At 34.5% G+C, this 20,164-nt stretch overlaps 3 protein-coding genes across 4 annotated transcripts; 1 reads left to right on the top strand and 2 right to left on the bottom strand.

The window, feature by feature from the left end:
• Positions 1-3,177: 3,177 nt before the first annotated feature.
• Positions 3,178-6,845, top strand: LOC141398831 (zinc finger protein 711-like). The gene is made up of 3 exons (XM_073976536.1): positions 3,178-3,566; positions 4,064-4,403; positions 4,462-6,845. Exons 1-3 carry the CDS (start codon positions 3,437-3,439, stop codon positions 4,724-4,726), a joined length of 735 nt encoding a protein of 244 aa, XP_073832637.1. The 5' UTR covers positions 3,178-3,436; the 3' UTR covers positions 4,727-6,845.
• A 5,194-nt stretch (positions 6,846-12,039) lies between these two features.
• LOC141398823 (zinc finger Y-chromosomal protein 1-like) lies at positions 12,040-15,724 on the bottom strand. Of its 2 annotated transcripts, none has more exons than XM_073976525.1 (3): positions 13,858-15,724; positions 12,947-13,283; positions 12,040-12,887 (listed from the first exon to the last, which is right to left on the bottom strand). In XM_073976525.1, the coding sequence occupies exons 1-3, from the start codon at positions 14,753-14,755 to the stop codon at positions 12,623-12,625; spliced, it is 1,500 nt and encodes a 499-aa protein (XP_073832626.1). In that variant the 5' UTR covers positions 14,756-15,724; the 3' UTR covers positions 12,040-12,622. The 2 variants fall into 2 exon arrangements, with proteins under 2 accessions (XP_073832626.1, XP_073832627.1); XM_073976526.1 differs by having other exon boundaries at positions 12,961-13,283.
• A 48-nt stretch (positions 15,725-15,772) lies between these two features.
• Positions 15,773-17,950, bottom strand: LOC141398822 (uncharacterized). Its single transcript, XM_073976524.1, has 3 exons — positions 16,932-17,950; positions 16,122-16,461; positions 15,773-16,065 (listed from the first exon to the last, which is right to left on the bottom strand). Exons 1-3 carry the CDS (start codon positions 17,827-17,829, stop codon positions 15,795-15,797), a joined length of 1,509 nt encoding a protein of 502 aa, XP_073832625.1. The 5' UTR covers positions 17,830-17,950; the 3' UTR covers positions 15,773-15,794.
• Between the last annotated feature and the right edge of the window lie 2,214 nt (positions 17,951-20,164).

Below are 20,164 nucleotides of genomic sequence, written 5' to 3'. Positions count from 1 at the left end.
TGGGCTGAGGCATCTACCTTTCTAATTGTACCATGCTTGGAGTCAACTATTACCCCCTGTTTTTGTAACTATTTTTTGTTCGTTCGTCTATATTCGTAATAATTTGGGCATCAATAGCTCAGCCCATGGTTTAACAATCAAGGTTAGCTAAAGCTTCCTGCCAATTTAATTTTTTTCTTTCGACTGTTCCTAAAACGTCAAAACAATATACACAATCTTTGTATGTGTGTGTGATGTTTGAATGATATGCCAACAATTTTAAAAACAATCGAATTCAATGATTTTCAAAATTGTTTTTAGAGCATTTGTATGGAAGAAATCCTTCAGCTTATTATTGAAACAAACATTTTATCATATCCACAACTCAATTATGTGGAGAAACCTTGGCTCTTCATACATTTTTCGCGTTTTTTATAATATGCTCAAAATTGGTATTTTGTAAACAAACACACTTGTTGCCTTTTTGTTTACTAATTTTGAAGTTTTATGAATTCAGGAAAAACTAGGGTTCTATAGATTTTTTTCATTTTAATCTACCTCTTTACTTATACCATGGCTCAGCCCCTAGATGACATACAGATCTAATTCTTCGTAGACACGCTCTATATATAGTTAAAAATTCCTCATTCAAAAATCAGCGTTTCACATTTGCGCTAAGGCGAGTAAATCGATCTACAAAATTTGACATTTCGTGTGAGAACATAATTTTTTTTACAAAAACAGGGGGTAAGTCCCAATCATGGTACAATAAGAAAGGTAGATGCATCGGCGAATTGCTACAACAAAGCAACTTTTTTTGTAATGTAAACTGTCAAAATTTTCGCCAAATGGTCTCTTGTTGCCTCTTTTTATCGCTTGTGTTTGTCTATAAAGTGTAGACATGCTATCTCTTTCTTACCGAATCATATGGTTTTTTGTTTTGATTTTTCATGGCGAATTCCTAGTTTTTTGACGTTTTAGATTCGATCAGATGGGCTGAGGCATCTACCTTTCTTATTGTACCATGGTCCCAATCATAATTGTGCCATCATGGTACAATAATACAGGTAGCATTATCAAGCCAGCTGATGGTAACATAATGTGTCAATTGCATTGAATTGATGTCAAATTTTGACATCTTATGTTACCAACAATTGCCGATGCGGCTACCTGTGTATTTGTACCATGTGTGCCATGTCTACTAGAGTTGGGCAATCTAGTTCCCGGAGCGGATCGATCTTTCTAGTTCCTTTTCCCAAAAGGAACTAGTTCCTTAATATAGTTCCATAGTTCCAAATAGTTCCGAGAGCGATATAGTTCAATGAATCTTTCTCTTTCATCGTTCTTTCTGTTTCCTTCGTTCCAAATAGTTCCGAGAGCGATATAGTTCCATGAATCTTTCTCTTTCACCGTTCTTTCTGTGTCCTTCGTTTAAAAATAGTTCCGAGAGCGAAATATATCGTACCTTTTGTTTTCATTGTTTGTTGGAATTGACATAATATGTTAGGTGTATGTCATTTATGTTTATTTGCCAATGTAAAATAAGAAAAATTAACGCAACGAAAAAAGATCGACGTAGGTGAGGTGATACATTAAAGGAATGAGGGGTGCACAAAAGGAACTATGTGAACTAAAGGAACTATATAAAAGAAAGAGCTGGATATAGTTCCAATAGTTCTTCATTCGGAATAGTTCCTTGGAACTAGTTCGTTCCGGAACTACACAACTCTAATGTCTACTATTAAACGAAGTCGACTATTAGTCGCAGTTGACTATTGGGTGTGCTAAAACCATGGCGGAATAACCAGATGTTCCATCGATAACAATTTACCACACCAAACGTCAATATTTGTGCGAATAAATGGTCCGATTATTGTTATCAACGTAACACCTTCTTATTCCACCATGGTTTTGCCCATTTTTATCAGACCAAACGTCAATATTTGCGAACAAATGTTGATGTTCGGTGTGGTTAGGTTAGGTTAAAGGACAGCCACTCCACTCGGAGACCTTATGGTTATGTTCATCCTATAGTAAGGGTAGGAGAAAAGATAAGAAATAATAGCATAGGAGGTATCGAGTTTAGAAGTAAGAAAAAGGAATAATTAAGTAAATTAGAAGATAGTTGAGAATGATTAAGTAAGTGCTACAGATTGAGAAATTATTTGTAAAGAGAGAGAGAGATAGAGCGCGTAAGGAGGTTTACCGTATTAAGATGCTGTAGTTTGTTCATGTTGAAGCCACTTCAGACCCTTGGCGAGAAGGACAGTGTTGTCGGCTCAGCTTGGCAGAATGTTATCAGAGATGATAACGTATGTTCACCCATTGTTTGAATTCTCCTGGTCCTGAGCATTGGACAACGGCATAATAAGTGCTCAATCGTCTCTGTTTATTCTTCGTCTTATCCTGAAGTGTCCCGTGATAACTCCAATCATTAGTTTTAGGTCGGGTTTTCTCATAGAGAGTAGAGAAGTGGTCTTCCGGTGTGGTAAATGGCCCGATTATTGTCATCGAAGTAACATCTTGTTATTCCGCCATGGTTTCGTTTTTAACCAGCTGATTTTGAGGTTATTGTGAATAGTATACTTGTTTTGTTTATTTCGAAGAGTACATCCTGAAAAGATATTTCAATCGAAGAAGAAACTCACTCCTAAAACCAATCACAAAACCAGGGAGAAGGGTTCCAGCCATGTCTGTACTTCTACTGGAACATATTTGCCTTACTTGTCTGCAGGAATCTTCTGCAATGCACAAGTTATTGGATACGAGAAAAGATCAACCAACAACGTCCATTCAAAATATGTTGCAACGCATCGTTCCCATATTAATTGCCAACAACTTGGATTCATCCATGCCCGTTGAGATTTGTGGAGACTGTTTGAATAAATTAACCACAGCTTTCGATTTCCAAAAAATGTGTTTATCCAGTTATGAGAAACTACAAAGCATCAAATCGAAAGAAATAAGGATGTGTGATGCAGTGTCAACAGGAGTTGTGGAAGATTTAGAGATGGCATTATCACAAGTTGATTATAACGAAACCCAAGAAAGCGAGAGTGATCCCGTGGATATTAGTGAAATTTTAGCCGTCAAATTGGAAACTGAAATAAATTCGTACGATGAAGAATCACAAGAAAGTGGTGTACAGCTTAAGAATAACAACAGCATAACTAAAGAAGGTGTAAAACCTTAACAACCACGAAAAGTAAATCCTGGAACTTTAGAAGAAAGAACTTGCCCCGAATGCAGTAGAGTATTTGCAAGGAAAGACAGCTTGAAATGGCACAGTCGTGTCCACGACGTAGAGAATAAACATGTCTGTGATATATGCCAATATCGATTTAGTAGTCCACTAACATTAAAGTCACACATTGTAAGCAAACATCAATATGCCAAATTACTTACATGTACTATTTGCGGTTGTAGTAATGGAACATTTCCCGCATTAGCTCTGCACATGAAAAATAAACATCCGGATGTACCACCATATAAATGTGAAATGTGTAATGAAGTTTTTCCATCAGAAGGCCACCGCGAACATCACATGAAAGTTCATAGAGGTTTTTGTTGCGATGACTGTGATGCAGGTATGAAGAACATATATACATACATTGATTTTTGTGGAAACTATTCATGATAGGTATATACAATCGCACCTTTTCAACAAAAGGGTAGTAAATCAAAATTTTGAAATTTTCACATTTTAATAAAAAACGGCAGATAATGATAAACTCCATCCACTATAAAAATCTCCCATTGTTTCTCTACATTTTCATCAAAAATACAGTTATTCCACTCTTCATGTCCTCAGAGTTACTAGTAATGTATGAATAGGTTTTTGTCTCTACTGAAAAGTAAGACATTTTGAGTTGCTTCCCTTTTTTTGAACAGGTGCGATATGTCACCTACCTCCAAATACATCCTATATACACTGAGCCATTAAGTATTTTAATGGTTATAAACTTAGTCACTGTATTAAAAATAGGAATTAGACTGTGATAGGAATATTGGAGCAACTCAGCGAAAATTGGTTTATTTTGAAATGAAAATTGTTTTAATATATTGAATTTTTCTGTGATTTCAGTTTTTGAAACAAAAAAATCTCTGCATAGCCATAGATCGAACACCCACAACGATGGTCCTTATCCATGTCCTCAATGTGGCAAAGTGTTTAAAACCAAAAGCTTATTAAAACAACATATAAAACTTCACGGCGAGCCAAAAATCCAATGTCCCGAATGTCCATCACGTTTTAAGGAAAATTCTAAATTACGAAAACACATGGTTGTTCATACCAAGGTTGCTGCATACATTTGTGACATTTGTGGAGATTCATTTACATTGAAAGATTCTTTAAGTGGTCACCGGAAAAGGCATACCCAAATTAAAGATATGCCCTTTAAGTGTTCCGTATGTGATATGAGGTAAATTAATAAGAGATTCCTTTAACCGTAGACCTAATACTGAAATTATTTATTGCAGTTTCAGAACCAAATATAATTTGCAACGTCACCAAAAGACACATACTAGTGAGAAGGAACATATATGTTCCTATTGCGGTAGAGGCTTTACACAAAAAGGAGACCTGAATAAACATTTGAGATTGCATTTGGGCGAAAAGATATATTTCTGTGATGAATGTCCAGATGCTTTTAAATATAAAACGGAATTACGTGATCATAAGAATCAGCATTATAAAGAGAAACACGGTTTGACTTCAAAGACAGAAGAGTCACAAAGTGTTTGAATAATTTACATAAATACTAAATTTGTAATTTAATGTCTATATATTATGTACATATATAAAATTCTTCGAAACTGCCATGATCTTCGAAGTTAAACTCCTCCGAAACGGCTGGACCGAATTCGATGAACTTTTGTATGTGGTGTTTTTAGGTCTGAGAATAGGTTTTTAGCTTTGTTTTATTCTGATCAGTGGAGTGACCAGGGTATCTCCCCCACAAAATTGTTTAAGAAACCGTGAAATCAAAGATATTTTTGAACGTATTGCTTAAAAATTGCTTGCAATACTATGATAATAAATGTATTGATCCTGAATGGTGATCTCGGATGTGGAAAACGCGGTCAGCCCAATTCTTCAAAAATTTATATAGATAATATCCTTAATTTTAGTAAGCGTGACCACAAAAACGCTATAAACACTGGCTTCAATAAGTAGGAAAGTGCGATCAACCAAACATTTTGGAATACATTACAACCTCGATAATGTTAAATTGTCGCTTGACCGAAATTCCAAAAAAGTTGGGTTAATGACTACAACGTCTAGAAATGTGCATTGGTCACTTAATCGACGGGCCAACAATGCGGTGTATCTGTAATCTTTCTAATTGTATATAAAGTTCTTTAAGACTGACATGATTTTCTAAATTAAACTTCCGAATCGGCTGGACCGACTTTGATGAAATTTTGTGTGTTGGTTCATAAGGTGAAAGAATACCGAAAATGGAGGGTGTGGGGGACCTTCCCCACAACGAGTTTTAACAAATTGGGAAATCTCAGAGATTATTAGACGTATTAGTATTCAATACAATAGCAATTGAGGCTCTGTCATTAATGGACTTTTGGAAGGAGAATACTGCGATTGCGCCCAATTTTTGAAAACTTTCTTACTGATTAGATTAACAAATTTAGAAAGTGAGACATCAAAGCCGCTATGTATCAGAACGTAAACCTATGCCGATAATTCTTTGCAAAAATGTTTTATGACTCCAAAAAGACAAAATAGCAAATTATTGTCATTTCGGTAGGCCGATATCGACTTATTTTTTAAGTTGATCTCGAATGTATGTTTTATAGGTTTTCCGACGAATATTGATATATGATATAAATTGAGTTATAAAGTTAATTATACACTTCATCTTATTCAGATGGTATAATTAAAGGAATTTTATATTTGGATATACCATTGCATGACGGTTAGCCCAAATCGTCGATTTATCGTCAATTCGGTTCGAAAATCTAGAGGTATAAATGTTAGACAGATAAAATGTATATAGACTACGCAGGTTTACACTATGCTAGTAATAAAATAAAAGTTCAGTACAAAGATAACTATTGGTCTGTTCCAGTACTGCAAAAATCTACTAATTTTTACTATTTTTTCCGATAACATAAAGGAAAAAATGTTACCGTAGTAAAAATTAGTAGCTTCTCGCAGGTTCTGGAACAGAGCATATATTTGTCTTAACTTTTAAACCAAGACTTACTCACCTGAACGTCTTAAATAAATTCACACTACGAAACAGAAGAATTCGTAAATACCTAGCAAAGTTTGAAGGATGACGTGATTTCATGGCATTGGTTCAAACGAAGTCGTGAAAGATCCGATCTTTTCATTAGCATTTGAACCAATGCAAAGGAAGTCGTGAAATATCCAATCTTTTCATCAGCATTTGAACCCATGCAAAGAAAGTCGTGAAATATCCGATCTTTTCATCAGCATTTGAACCGATTCCATCGATCCAATACCCAACAAAATGTTCGATGAAAAATCATGTGTTGAATCATGGGTGCAAGTGACATGGCATCGATGAAATTTGCAAGGGAGTGACACACGCTTTTACGAATTCATTGTCATTGCATTTTGCACCAGTTCATTGTCATGGCATGTTGGACCAGTTCATTGTCATGACATCTTGCACCAGTTCATTGCCACGGCATCTTGCACCAGTTCATTGTCATGACATCTTGCACCAGTTCATTGCCACGGGATCTTGCATCAGTCCTTTGTCATGGGATTTTGCACCCATGCTTTGGATCCGAATTTTCATCAATCAGAAATAAATTTTCAGTACATCTTTTTAATTGTTTGGATTAATAAAAATACAATTCATAGTTAATTTGTATACCAGGTTTTATTTTTATTACAGTGTTTTATTTAACTTGCCTTGGTGTGTGTTTAACTCATTTTTAACACGGTTGCAGTTGACAAATCGAACTAAAACTTTGCACACTTCTCAGATTTGGATGACAATACACGAATATGAAATCAAAACCAATATTGGTCCATTTTTACACTGTTTTACAGTGTTTTATCTAATTTGCTTTTCAAATCTGGTAACTGATTTTTAACACGGTTGCAGTTGACCAATCGAACTAAAACTTTGCACACTTTTCAGATTTAGACGACAACACATGAATATGAAACCAAAACAAATACGGGTCCATTGTTTCCTATAGCCCCCATATAACGGTACCACCCGATTTCCGGTATTTTGTTTTTCAAATCTGGTAACTCGTTTTTCACGCAGTTGCAGGTGACCAATCGTACTAAAACTTTGCACACTTTTCAGATTTGGATGGCAATACACGAATATGAAATCAAAACTAATATTGGTCCATTCTTACTAGGGATACGCAGTGGAATGCAATAATCGGTTTTTCGATTATACGGTTTTCGTGAAAAACTTAAAACTCGATTTTCGGTTAGTCGATTATTTGAGAGTGTACTAAAAGTCGACTTTCGATTATCCGTTAACCGCCGAAAACCGATTATAATCGAATATAATCGACCATTTTCGTTGATGCGATTCATGATGTGTATATGTATAAAAAAGTACCGCCAACTACGCGGTTTTAGCACACTCAATAATCAACTACGATTAATAGTCGTCCACGATTAATAGTCGACTACGAATAATAATAGACTACGACTAATGGTCGAGTACGAATAATAGTTGACTCCGTCTTTCGAAAGTCGATTAAGAAAAATCGATTATGCGGTTTTCGCACAGTCAATATTCGACTACGACTTTTAGAAATTTTGCGGCTAATAATCGATTAATCGATTAACCGAAATCGATTTTACGTATCCCTAATTCTTACAGTGTTTTTACGGTGTCTAACTTGACCCCCTTTTTTAAAATCTGGTAACTGATATTTAGCACGATTGCAGTTGACCAATCGAACTAACACTTTGCACATTTTTCAGATTTAGATGACATACATGAATATGAAACCAAAACCAATATGGGTCAATTTTTTCCTATATCCTCCATATAACGGTACCACCCGACTTCTGGTATTTTGAGGATTTTGTCTTCATTTTTAGCCCGAATTTGCTGTAACTTGGCATTTGGAGTTCTCAATAGTCCAGGAACTTCCCCACTAAAAATTGTGGACGTAGGTCAAGGTTTAATATAGCATCCATATAACTGTACCACCCTATTTCAAGCATTTTAATCTACATTTTCTGCTCAAATGGACTGTAAATCGGCATTTGGGGATCTCAGTGGTCAAAAAATATATTTACTAAAAAGTTAAAAATAAAAAATAATTTTAAAAAAATAAGTTTCAGTGTTTTATTTAGAAATGCACTTAAAACTAAAAAAATAATTAGTCGCTTAGCCTCAATATGTACATTCTTTCTCATTTTTTTTTTTGAGAGATTCTATCATGAGAAAGAATGTATATATTGAGGCTAAGCGACAAATTATTTTTTTAGTTTTAAGTGCATTTCTAAATAAAACACTGAAACTTAATTTTTTAAAATTATTTTTTATTGTTTATTTTTTATGTATTTTTCTAGGTTGTGTATTATATTGATTTCATGCATGGCACAATTAACCAGGTAGTGGCATCGTAAAATTTTGAATATGTTATGTCAAAACTTTCTTTATGTTGTTGGGGAAATTACAACAAAAATATTTTTTATAAAGGGATTTAACTTTTCATATTCGATCAGCTGGTGTGATGCCACTACCTGGTATTTCTGCCATGATTTCAGAATGATAAAAGGTAACCCCGTGCTAACAGCTGATACAATTTTTTTTCATATTTGGAATTTGAAGTACGTTCGTTGTCAAACGTATTCTGACAAATAATTGTAGTACATATACATATGTACCATGGTACAATTAAAAAGGTAGAAACAACGGCGAATTGCTACAACAAAGTAACTTTTTTGTAATGTAAAATGTCAAAATTTTCGCCAAATGATCTCTTGTTGTCTCTTTTTATCGCTTGTGTTTGTCTATAAAGTGAACACTTGCTATCTCTTACTTACCGAATCATATGGTTTTTTGTTTTGATTTTTCATGGCGAATTCCTAGTTTTTTGACGTTTTAGATTCGATCAGCTGGGCTGAGGCATCTACCTTCTTAATTGTACCATGATATGTACAAATGTAAATACGTCAGTTATTTTTTAAAGATAACGTTAAAAGTTAAAGTTTATTGAGACTCATAAAAAACATACAATGCAATGCATACAATTTAATACCCTAGACAGACGGCAGAGTTAATTTGCAATAAAAATGTCCTAATTTGAATTAATTTTTCACCCTGACAGACGATAGTATCTGTATTTATGAAACAGCTGTTTGTGTTGTTTGTTTGTACCCAGCAGACCATTTCATAAAGCTTTACAAAAGTTCGCCAAAATATGCGAAACAAATACACTTTCTACCTTTGATCTTTTCACCACGATGAAGCAAAAATAAATTTAATTTATTCGCGATATTTTTGAGTCTTTTTAATATTATAAAAATATTGCAAAACTTTAAAAAACATTTGAGGAAGATATAATTTTCGATAGAATTGGTATGGGGGGTAATGAAATTTTTGTGAAAATAAAAATTTGAAAAAGAGATTTGTTAGAAGGCGTGAAAAACGATTAGCTGCTATTCTACTCGCGAATGACCACTACTTATTTGAAGAAACGCGAAAATTGCTGATTTGCTTCCCCTTTTTATTTTCTTAAACATGGAAATTTGACAAAAGACAATTGATTTTCACCAGCATTGCCATATTGAAATTGCTAAATTCAGTTTAAATTTCCTTTGATTTTGTGCATTAAGAATGTGGATAATGCTAAGTTTACATTTACGAAATCCACTCGATTTCAACTGTCAATTCCATAGCTCAAACGTCAAATGAAATCTCATCTGGATTTCATTTGACGTTTAACGTATGGATTTGACAGTTGAAATCGAGTGGATTTCGTAAATGTAAACCAAGCATAATGCACGAATTAATTTGAATTAAGGCAGTTAATGCAAATTAACGCTGCCGTCTGTCTAGGGTATAAAACATTTACAAGAGGACTTAAAACTATAATGTATTATTTTAATTTTATTAATTTGGGCGAATTAACAAATTGAAATTGTGGTAAAAGTAATATTTATGCTTGCTCCCGGCATCCACCATATTTTGTAGAGCTCTTGGTCTACAGATAAATTCCTTAAAAACTAAATTTAAATTTTTACCTTACAAACTATCTTACTAACTAAAAACAACAGAAAACAAGTAAAAAGTATCAGTCGGCTTTGCTGACAGAGATATACCCTCAGCCTGTGTATATTGAAAATTTTTTTCCCAAAAAACGTATGTATTTAGGGGGTTTTAAAAATTTTGGTCGTTTGAACCGACAAAAATATTGATTAGGATTAAAGATCAAAAGTGTTGCGTAGGAGATACTAAAAAGAAAGGATCTCCAGCCACTACATATGGTGACATAGATGGTTTTTACACCCTTCGGGCTGGTTGTTCAAAAAGTATGCACTTGCCCCCGAAAAAAATTTTACCTTTGTAATTGAGGCAGCGAATGCAAAAATCAAAGTGATTCCATATCAGGTCTTAAAGTGAACTTAACCGAAATTTTGTGTGGGAGGTACCGGATGGAGTGGACAAACATAGTCTATATTTGAAACTGATCTATATCTGGTATATGTATTAGGATGTGTAAAGTATGGACCAATTCAGCCACTCCCTTCAAGAGTTACCGTACGAACAATTTGTCCGAACATTTTTGAACTTCTGTGGGGAGGTACCTGAAGGAGAGAACCGATATGGCTTATCTTCGAACATAAACTATGTTTGGTCAAAATACTACTAAGGCCAAATTTTGGATCGAATCGGCAGATTCGTTCGGGAGTTATCTTGCGCTCCAACCACCTCACACGGTGTCATAGGGGCTTTCTTGCAACTTTCAGGCTATTTTCTAAGGAAGTATGGACTTGCCCCTGATGAAACATGTACCGTCGTATGGGGGGCAGTGAATACAAGTTGCTAAAACAAAAATCAAAGCCATTTGAGAGATGGCCCTAAACTGAACTTTTCCGAAATTTTGTGTGGGAGGTACCCGAGTAGGTGGACCAATTGAGTCCATATTGAAATCTTATTTAAGTCTGGTACACATTTCACGATGGACAAAGTATGGACCAATTCGGTTACTCCCTTCAAGAGTTATCATGCACACAAATTGTCCGAACATTTTCGAACTTTTGTGGGGGAGGTACCGGAAGGAGTGGACCGATGTAGCTCATCTTCGAACTTAAACTAAGTTTGTTCAATTTATTTTTATCACAATAGTTGTAGTCGGGTTGGTGGTTCTAGTTGGGGCCCTTTAGTTTAGTCAGCCTGGAACGAGAAGACGATCGTATTTAGAGGGAAGCGAACGAATCGCGGAAGCGAACGAATCGCAGGAAGCTTCGTTTATGTTGGGTACCAGGCGACTGCGGACACTGCCACACGTCAACTTCGTGTATCTTCGGTTAACTCCAGCACTTCACTACTTCCGTAGGCCTATTCTGTAACTTTTATCGATGATAAAGTTGTTAACATTTCTTTTGTTTTTGTAACAACTACAAAATAAACAAATGAAATTGTTGTAAAATAAACAATGAGTAAAGTTGTTAAAAAGTTACAGAATAGGCCCCCTGTCGGCCTACTGGAGTACTTATTCGGGGGGCAATGCGAAGTGAATGAGAATTACTTTCCCACACTTTAGAAATAATCATAATTTATATGCACTGCGGTAAAATAATTCCATTACAAGGAGTGTTAGATGGCAGGGTATGTATTTGCCAAAGGTAAATTCATTAGTAGCGGTACTCATGGAAATATGTACCTTAAGGTAGGGCATATATATATTGAGATGGGTAAACCACAAAGTAAAATATTATTAAGGGAAAGAAATAAATGTAATGGTCACGTTACAACCTTACTTTAAGAAAATAAAAGAATAAAGTTCGCATTACCAGGGATTTGTTATTGCAAAAAAAATTGTTGTAAGTGAAAACATAAAATAAAAAAACAAAAATTTAAACGAACAATTGTGAATTTTTGTTGCTTTTTTGTAATGATGCTTTTATTAATGTCTGCCTTACAAAATTTTGCTGAAAAAATTGTGTGAATCGCTTTATTTTCGGAAAACATTTTTGACATTTCAAAGTACTGAAATTCACTGATTATACAGATCTTTCCAACATGAGCTTCAACTTACAGTGCAGATGGGAATTTCAATGGATTCGACTTGTCCCTCATATTTCTTCTATTAGATGTCATGTCCTGTACATTTTCTTCATCATCAAAAAACAATTCCACTGAACTTATCATTTTAAAATAGTTTTTTGCGAATTGTGCCTTTTGTATTAATATATAGTTAACAAGTTTGAAAAAACACTGATAGATAACACGCTTATCGACAACCCAGTTGCGTTGACATCAATAATACAAAATTTCATCTCAGTTGTGCTGACAATTGACAACGCAACTCAAGTTTAGTGGCAATGCATAATCGACCCCTAAATTATTTACAAACTTTAAGGCCAAACGTATAACTGCGTGTTGCGTGTTGAAATAGATGTATTTTGTTGCACAGAATATTTAAATATGTACTTTTTTCAATCATTTTGTGACTCTTCTCTCTTTACAGTCAAACCATGTTTCTCTTTATAATGCTGATTCTTATGATCGCGTAATTCTTTTTTATATTTAAAAGCCTCTGGACATTCATCACAGGAATATATCTTTTCACCCAAATGCAATCTCAAATGCTTAAGCAAGTCTCCTTTTTGTGTAAAACCTCTACCGCAATAGGAGCATACATTTTCCTTCTCACCAGAATGTATCTTTTCGTGACGTTGCAATTTAAATTTGGTACGAAAGCTGCAAAGAATAATTTAAATATTATGTACGACTTCTCAAGGAATTTCATATTTATTTACCTCTTATCACATACCGTACACTTAAAATGCATGTCTATTTTTTGATGCCTTCTTTGGTGAAGTGTTAATGAGTCCTGCCATGTAAATGAAGCCCCACAAATATCACAAACATATGCCGCAACCTTGGTATGAATAACCATATGTCTTTGTAATTTAGATTTTTCCTTAAAACGCGATGGACATTCTGGACAAGGGAAATTCGGTTCGGAATGAGTTCTTAAATGTTGCTTTAATGCACTTCTGTTTGTAAATATTTTGCCACATTGTGGACATGGAAAAGGACCATCGTTGTGGGTGTTCGATCTATGCCTATGCAGAGATTGTTTTGTTTCAAAAACTGAAATCACAGAAAAAATCAATATATTAGTAACATTTTTATTTCGAAATAAACCAATTTTCACTGAGTTGCTCCAATATTCCTATCACAGTCTAATTCCTATTGTTAATACAGTGACTAAAGGTAGTGTTACATTAGGCAAATATTTGCTCCAGCGACCGGCAGTGTGCGCTTACTGAGAGCAAGGGAGCATAAATTCAATGTATTATTAAGTCCCAATTTACATTAGGCGAGTTTACTTGCGGCAATTGTCAGTTTGTGGGTGAGAGAGGGTGTTAAGAGGCAAAGGGTTACCATATACCTCACTTCTCTCTCCATCAAACTGACAATTGCCGCAAGTAAACTCGCCTAATGTAAATTGGGACTAACACTCACTTGATCTCAGTAAGCACACAATGCCCGTCGCTGGAGCAAATATTTGCCTAATGTGACCTTACCTTAAGTCTATAACCATTAAAAAAAATACTTAATGACTCACTGTATATAGGATGTATTTGGAGGTACTGCCCATGGTGACATATGTATGTATATAACATGAATAGTTTACACAAAAATCAATGTATGTTCTTCATACCTGCATCACAGTCATCGCAACAAAAACCTCTATGAACTTTCATGTGATGTTCGCGATGGCCTTCTGATGGAAAAACTTCATTACACATTTCACATTTATATGGTGGTACTTCCGGATGTTTCTTTTTCATGTGCAGAGCTAATGCGGGAAATGTTCCATTACTACAACCGCAAATAGTACATGTAAGTAATTTGCCATATTGATGTTTGCTTACAATGTGTGACTTTAATGTTAGTGGACTACTAAATCGATATTGGCATATATCACAGACATGTTTATTCTCTTCGTTATGCACACGACTATGCCATTTCATACTGTCTTTTCTTACGAATATTTTGCCGCATTGCGGACAAGTTCTTTCTTCTAAAGTTCCAGGATTTACTTTTCGTGGTTGCTTGGGTTTTACATCTCCTTTAGTTATGCTGTTGTCATTCTTAAGCTGTACACCACTTTCTTGTGATTCTTCATCGTACGAATTTATTTCAGTTTCCAATTTGACGGCTAACATTTCACTAATATCCACGGGATCACTCTCGTTTTCTTGGGTTTCATTATAATCAACTTGTGATAATGCCATCTCTAAATCTTCCACATCTCCTGTTGACACTACATCACACATTTTAATTTCTTTCGATTTGACACCTTGAAGTTTCTCATAACTGGATAAACACATTTTTTGGAAATCGAAAGCTGTGGTTAATTTATTCAAACACTCTCCACAAATCTCAACGGGCATGGATGAATCCAAGTTGTTTGCAATTAAAATTGGAGCAATGCGTTGCAGCATATTTTGAATGGACGTTGTTGGTTCGTCTTCTCTTGTATCCATTAACTTGTGCATTACAGAAGATTCCTGCAAACAAGTAATACAAATATGTTCCAATAGAAGTACAGACATGGTTAATGGAATCCTCCTCCCTGATTTTGTGATTGGTTTTCGAATTTCTCCACTGTCTCAACGATCTATTCAGGATGACTTCTTTGAAATAAACAGAACTAATATAAAATTCACAATAACCTGAAAAATCAGCTGTTTAATGTACACAACAAGGCCTACAGAAGGTCGGCCATTCAGAGTACTGTTAACAACATTTGACAACAAACATAATAGATTGTTCATTATTGTGATTTGATTTCCTTTGTATTTTATGTCACAATAATAGGTGTGTACGATAACCCAATAATTTGTACAAATTCGTACAAATTTTTGCTGAATGCTGTTCGATAACAAAATTATTCAGCAAAAGAGAGCGAGTTTGGAGAGATTTTTGGAGAGTTTTGTGACTGAGAACTTGCAAATTTTTGCTGGGAAAATTTGTCCCGCAAAAATTTGCAAGTCTGACCAGCTGACTTTTAATCACATGTTTATAAAAAAATTAATTTTTATAAAAAATTAATTTTGTTAAGAAAATGTTGGCATAACATATTCAAAATTTTACGATGCCACTACCTGGGTAACTGTGCAATGATATAAAGGCAATATAAGACCTGGGGCTCAATTCTGTTTCTATGAAAATGTGAAATGAAAAATTATATAAAGGAAAAAAACTGTCAAATGAAAAAAATTATATAGAAAATATTTTTCATTTCGAATTTTCATAGAACAAAAATAGGCCCCAGTGGATTTCATTTGTTTTTGTAACAACCACAAAACAAACAAATGAAAATGTTGTAAAATAAACAATGAGTAAAGTTGTTAAAAAGTTACTGAATAGGGGGGCTGGGTACCTATTCTGTAACTTTTTAACAACTTTACTCATTGTTTATTTTACAACAATTTCATTTGTTTGTTTTGTAGTTGTTACAAAAACAAAATAAATTTTAACAACTTTTCAATCAATAAAAGTTACAGAATAGGCCTACAGACCCTGAATTTGTTTTCTGTGTAACCTTACTAAATGCACATTGATTGTAATTTTTGTACTAAACATATTTTATTATAATTCACTTGCTGGTGACTCTTCTGTCTTTGAAGCCAAACCGTGTTTCTCTTTATAATGTTGATTCTTATGATCCCGTAATTCCCTATGATATTTAAAAGCCTCTGGACATTCATCACAGAAATATGTCTTTTCGCCCAAATGCAGTTTTAAATGTGTATTCAATTCCGCTTTCGATGTAAAAGCTCTATCGCAATAGGAACATACATGTTCCTTCTCACCAGAATGAGTCTTTTCGTGACATTGCAATTTATATTTGGTAGGAAATCTGAAAGAAGTAATTTGTCATTATACAACTGATATATGATTATCTTATTAATTTACCTTTTATCGCATAGGGAACACTTATGAGGCATTATAAAATTTTTATCATGCTTTTTTCGATGAGATCTTAGAGAGGCTTTCCAACCAAATGAAGCCCCACAAATGTCACAAACATATGCAACGACCTTGGTGTGAATAACCATGTGTGTTTGTAAAGTAGCTTTCTCCTTAAAGCGGGATGGACATTCGGGACATTGTAATTTCGGTTCTTCGTGGGTCCTTAAATGTTGCTTTAATAAGTGTTTGCTTTTGAATATTTTGCCACATTTAGGACATGGATAAGGCCCATCATTGTGGGTGGTTGATCTATGCGTTTCCAGTGATTTTTTTGTTGTCAAAACTGAAATCGCAGAAAAGAATTAAATATTATTGATAATAACACATAATATAATAATACAATATTATAAGGACGCGGGGAAGACTTTGTTTGGAACAAATTTCCTTTACCGACAGTTCGCAATTCTTTTTTAAATCTTAAGTTTTTTAATAGGCGGCATTCGGCCTGGGATTTAAGACTTTTTCCTATGGACAGGAACCAATCTCGGGAACAACGTTTACTTTTAAATTAAAAATTTTCTCTAAGTAGGATGCCTTTCAACAAGAGAATATTCGGAATTTAAGAGTCCCATATCTCGGGAGGTATACATTTCCCCAACAAAAGTTATACAGCCTTGGAATCAGCATAAGATAACTTTCTTACTGAGATTTTTAAATCTCAACAAATGTTTTCTTTTTCGAGGTACATTACATTTTTTGGTGACAGTTATAAAACCGATAGTTTTCCACATGTACATGTAATGTGCTTAATACCTGTATCACAGTCAAAACACCGATATCCTTTATGAACACTCATATGATGTTCACGATGACCTTCCGAGGGAAAAACTTCATTACACATTTCACATTTATATGGTGGTACTTCCGGATGTTTCCTTTTCATGTGCAGAGCTAATGCGGGAAATGTTCCGTTAATACAACCGCAAATAGTACATGTAAGTAATTTCCCATATTGATGTTTGCTTACAATGTGTGACTTTAATGTTGGTTCACTACTAAATCGATATTGGCATATATCACATACATGTTTATTCTCTTTGTTATGTACACGAATGTGCCATTTCAAGCTTTCTTTTATTGCGAATACTCTGCTGCATTCAGGGCATGTTCTTTCTTCTAAAGTTCCAGGATTTACTTTTCTTGGCTTTTTAGGGTTAATAACTGTTTTTGTTGTTTTGTTGTCTTCTGTAAGCTGCACAACACTTTCCTGCGATTCTTCATTGTACCAATTTATTCCAGTTTCTAATTTGATGGGTCCTATCTCAATAATGTCCACGGGATCACTATCGTTTTCTTGGGTTTCATTATAATCAACTTGTGATAATGCCATCTCTAAATCTTCTACAATTCCTGTTGATACTGCATCACACATCCTTATTTCTTTCGATTTGAGGCTTTGTAGTTTCTCATAACTGGATAAACACATTTTTTGGAAATCGAAAGCTGTGGTTAATTTATTCAAACAGTCTCCACAAATCTCAACGGGCATGGATGAATCCAAGTTGTTGGCAATTAATATGGGAACTATGCGTTGCAACATATTTTGAATGGACGTTGTCGGTTGATCTTTTCTCGTATCCAATAACTTGTGCATTGCAGAAGATTCCTGCAAACAAGTAAGGCAAATATGTTCCAGTAGAAGTACAGACATGGCTGGAACCCTCCTCCCTGGTTTTGTAATTGGTTTTAGGAGTGTCTTCACCGCTTGAAATATCTTTTCAGGTTGTACTCTTCGAAATAAACAAAACAAGTATACAATTCACAATAACCTCAAAATCAGCTGGTCAAAGGCAAAACCATGGAGGAATAACAAGGTGTTACATCGATAACAATAATCGGGCCATTTACCACACCAAACATCAACATTTGTTCGCAAATTTTGACGTTTGGTCTGATCATGGTGGAATAAGAAGGTGTTACATCGATGACATCGATGTGATTTTGATTTTATGATTTATTTTCGAGTTCCTCCACTGCCTCAACGATTCCTCGATATAAAGAATATACGGGTTTAATGCTATTCACAATAAAGATCGGCTGTTTAATGTACACAATTGACCTGTTCCCGTACTTTATAAAGTGGTAAAATTCGTAAACTATTTTCATATAAATTTTTTGAACGGGAATGTAAATTTCCTGTTCCTTTACTTTTGAAAAAAGTACAACCGGCAAAAGCATTAAAAGCTGTAAACTGCTCCCATATGAATTGTACGGTGTATAAAGTAAAGGAACGCTTTTCGAGTAAAAAGTGGTAAAACTTGAAGATTTTTGCGCGTAAAGGAATAGAGCTAATATTTGTAAAAGTGGTAAAAATTGTAAAAACTTTTTAGTTCTGGAACAGAGCTAATATGTGTGTTCGTTTACCCTAGAGCTGACAAAATCGATGGCACTTTCGATTATTTTTTAAAAATACAATATCGATATTATCAGATTAAAACCCCCTAACCTAAAATTCATTGAAATTAATAGAAATTCGCGGCTTTTCGGTTTTGTGGATGTAAGAAAGTAAAGCGGGGTACACACAATCAGTTTTGACTGTCAGTTTTGCTCAAATAATCATTTGCTTGCCAGTGTGGCCGTTCACTTTTGTCAGTCATCAGCCCCCCTATTCAGTAACTTTTTAACAACTTTACTCATTGTTTATTTTACAACAATTTCATTTGTTTGTTTTGTAGTTGTTACAAAAACAAAAGAAATTTTAACAACTTTTCAATCGATAAAAGTTACAGAATAGGCCTACAGGCAACCACAAAATATCGATAATTCCAAAAAATCGACAGTCAAAACTGATCGTGTGTACTCCGCTTAACCCTGCGTTTACACATGACAGGACAGTTGAGCACATGTATTGGTTGTCAAAAACCCAAAACTTGCCTGTGTGACGTAGTCATCCAGACAACTGCAAAAACAGTTGTAAAATTATGAACAGAAATCGTCGATTTCTTTTTGTTTTCCATTCACATATTTTGTTATTGTTCATATTCATTTGTTTTCAATACATTTCAATTATTATTTCATACATTTGCTCTGTTCCAGAACCTGCAAGAAGCTACTATTTTTTACTACGATAACATTTTTTCCTTTATGTTATCGGAAAAAATAGTAAAAATTAGTAGATTCTTGCAGTACTGGAACAGACCAATTTTTACAAAAAATTTCAAACATTTGTTAACCCTACTGCCTGTGAAAAAATGATGGACAGCTGGGAGACAAACGACAAATATATGTATGTGTTGGTAAATCAGAGTTGTATTTGCAGACAGTCTGTCGTGTCTAAACGCCTAGTAAGTTGGTATGGACAAATTTTAAAATATTTTGTGGTTCAATGATGAATGACAAAAATGAACGGCCACACTAGCAAGCACGAACAAAGTTGTCATTCAAAACTGGCAATGTGTACTCAGCTTTAGGATTAACATATTAGCTTTGTTCCTTTAATTTTTTAATAGTAAAAGTAGTAAAAACTGTCAAAATTGCTCTCACGTAAGAAGTTTTGCACAAAAGTAAAGGAACAGAGAAATAGTAGATCTGTTTGAAAAACGTAGCTTCGTAGTTGTTAATTGCAACGGCGTTAAGAAACATAATACTTCGCAGATTTTCAGTCATTTGTAAGCAACTGACGATACGACGAAGTCAGCCATACTTTCGTGTTCCGACTACGGTATCCAGCGTTTTTAGTGTACCAAAATGTGGTACACTACGTTTATCGTTGTGCTCCGGAACAGTATCACTAAAATATTTTTTAGTGTTTGTGTTTCGGAACACTACCGCTAAAAATATATTAGTGATACTGTACTCGGAGCGAAAAAACTAGTAAAAATTAGTAGATTATTGCAGTTCTGGAACAGACCAAATGTTAGTGTACTGTTTATTTTCGAACTCTGCTTTTCATATGTCATTAAACTCTTTGTACGTACTCTAGACATGTATATATTTGTGTATGCCAATTTTGGACAATTTTGTTATCGAACAGCATTCAGTAAAAA

The sequence above is a fragment of the Musca autumnalis genome, unplaced genomic scaffold, assembly GCF_047663935.1.
Source record: "Musca autumnalis isolate F117 unplaced genomic scaffold, ASM4766393v1 scaffold_3, whole genome shotgun sequence".
Taxonomy (NCBI): Eukaryota; Metazoa; Arthropoda; class Insecta; order Diptera; family Muscidae; genus Musca; species Musca autumnalis.
Note: the sequence above shows the minus strand (reverse complement) of the source record. Positions and strands in the feature narration are given on the sequence as shown.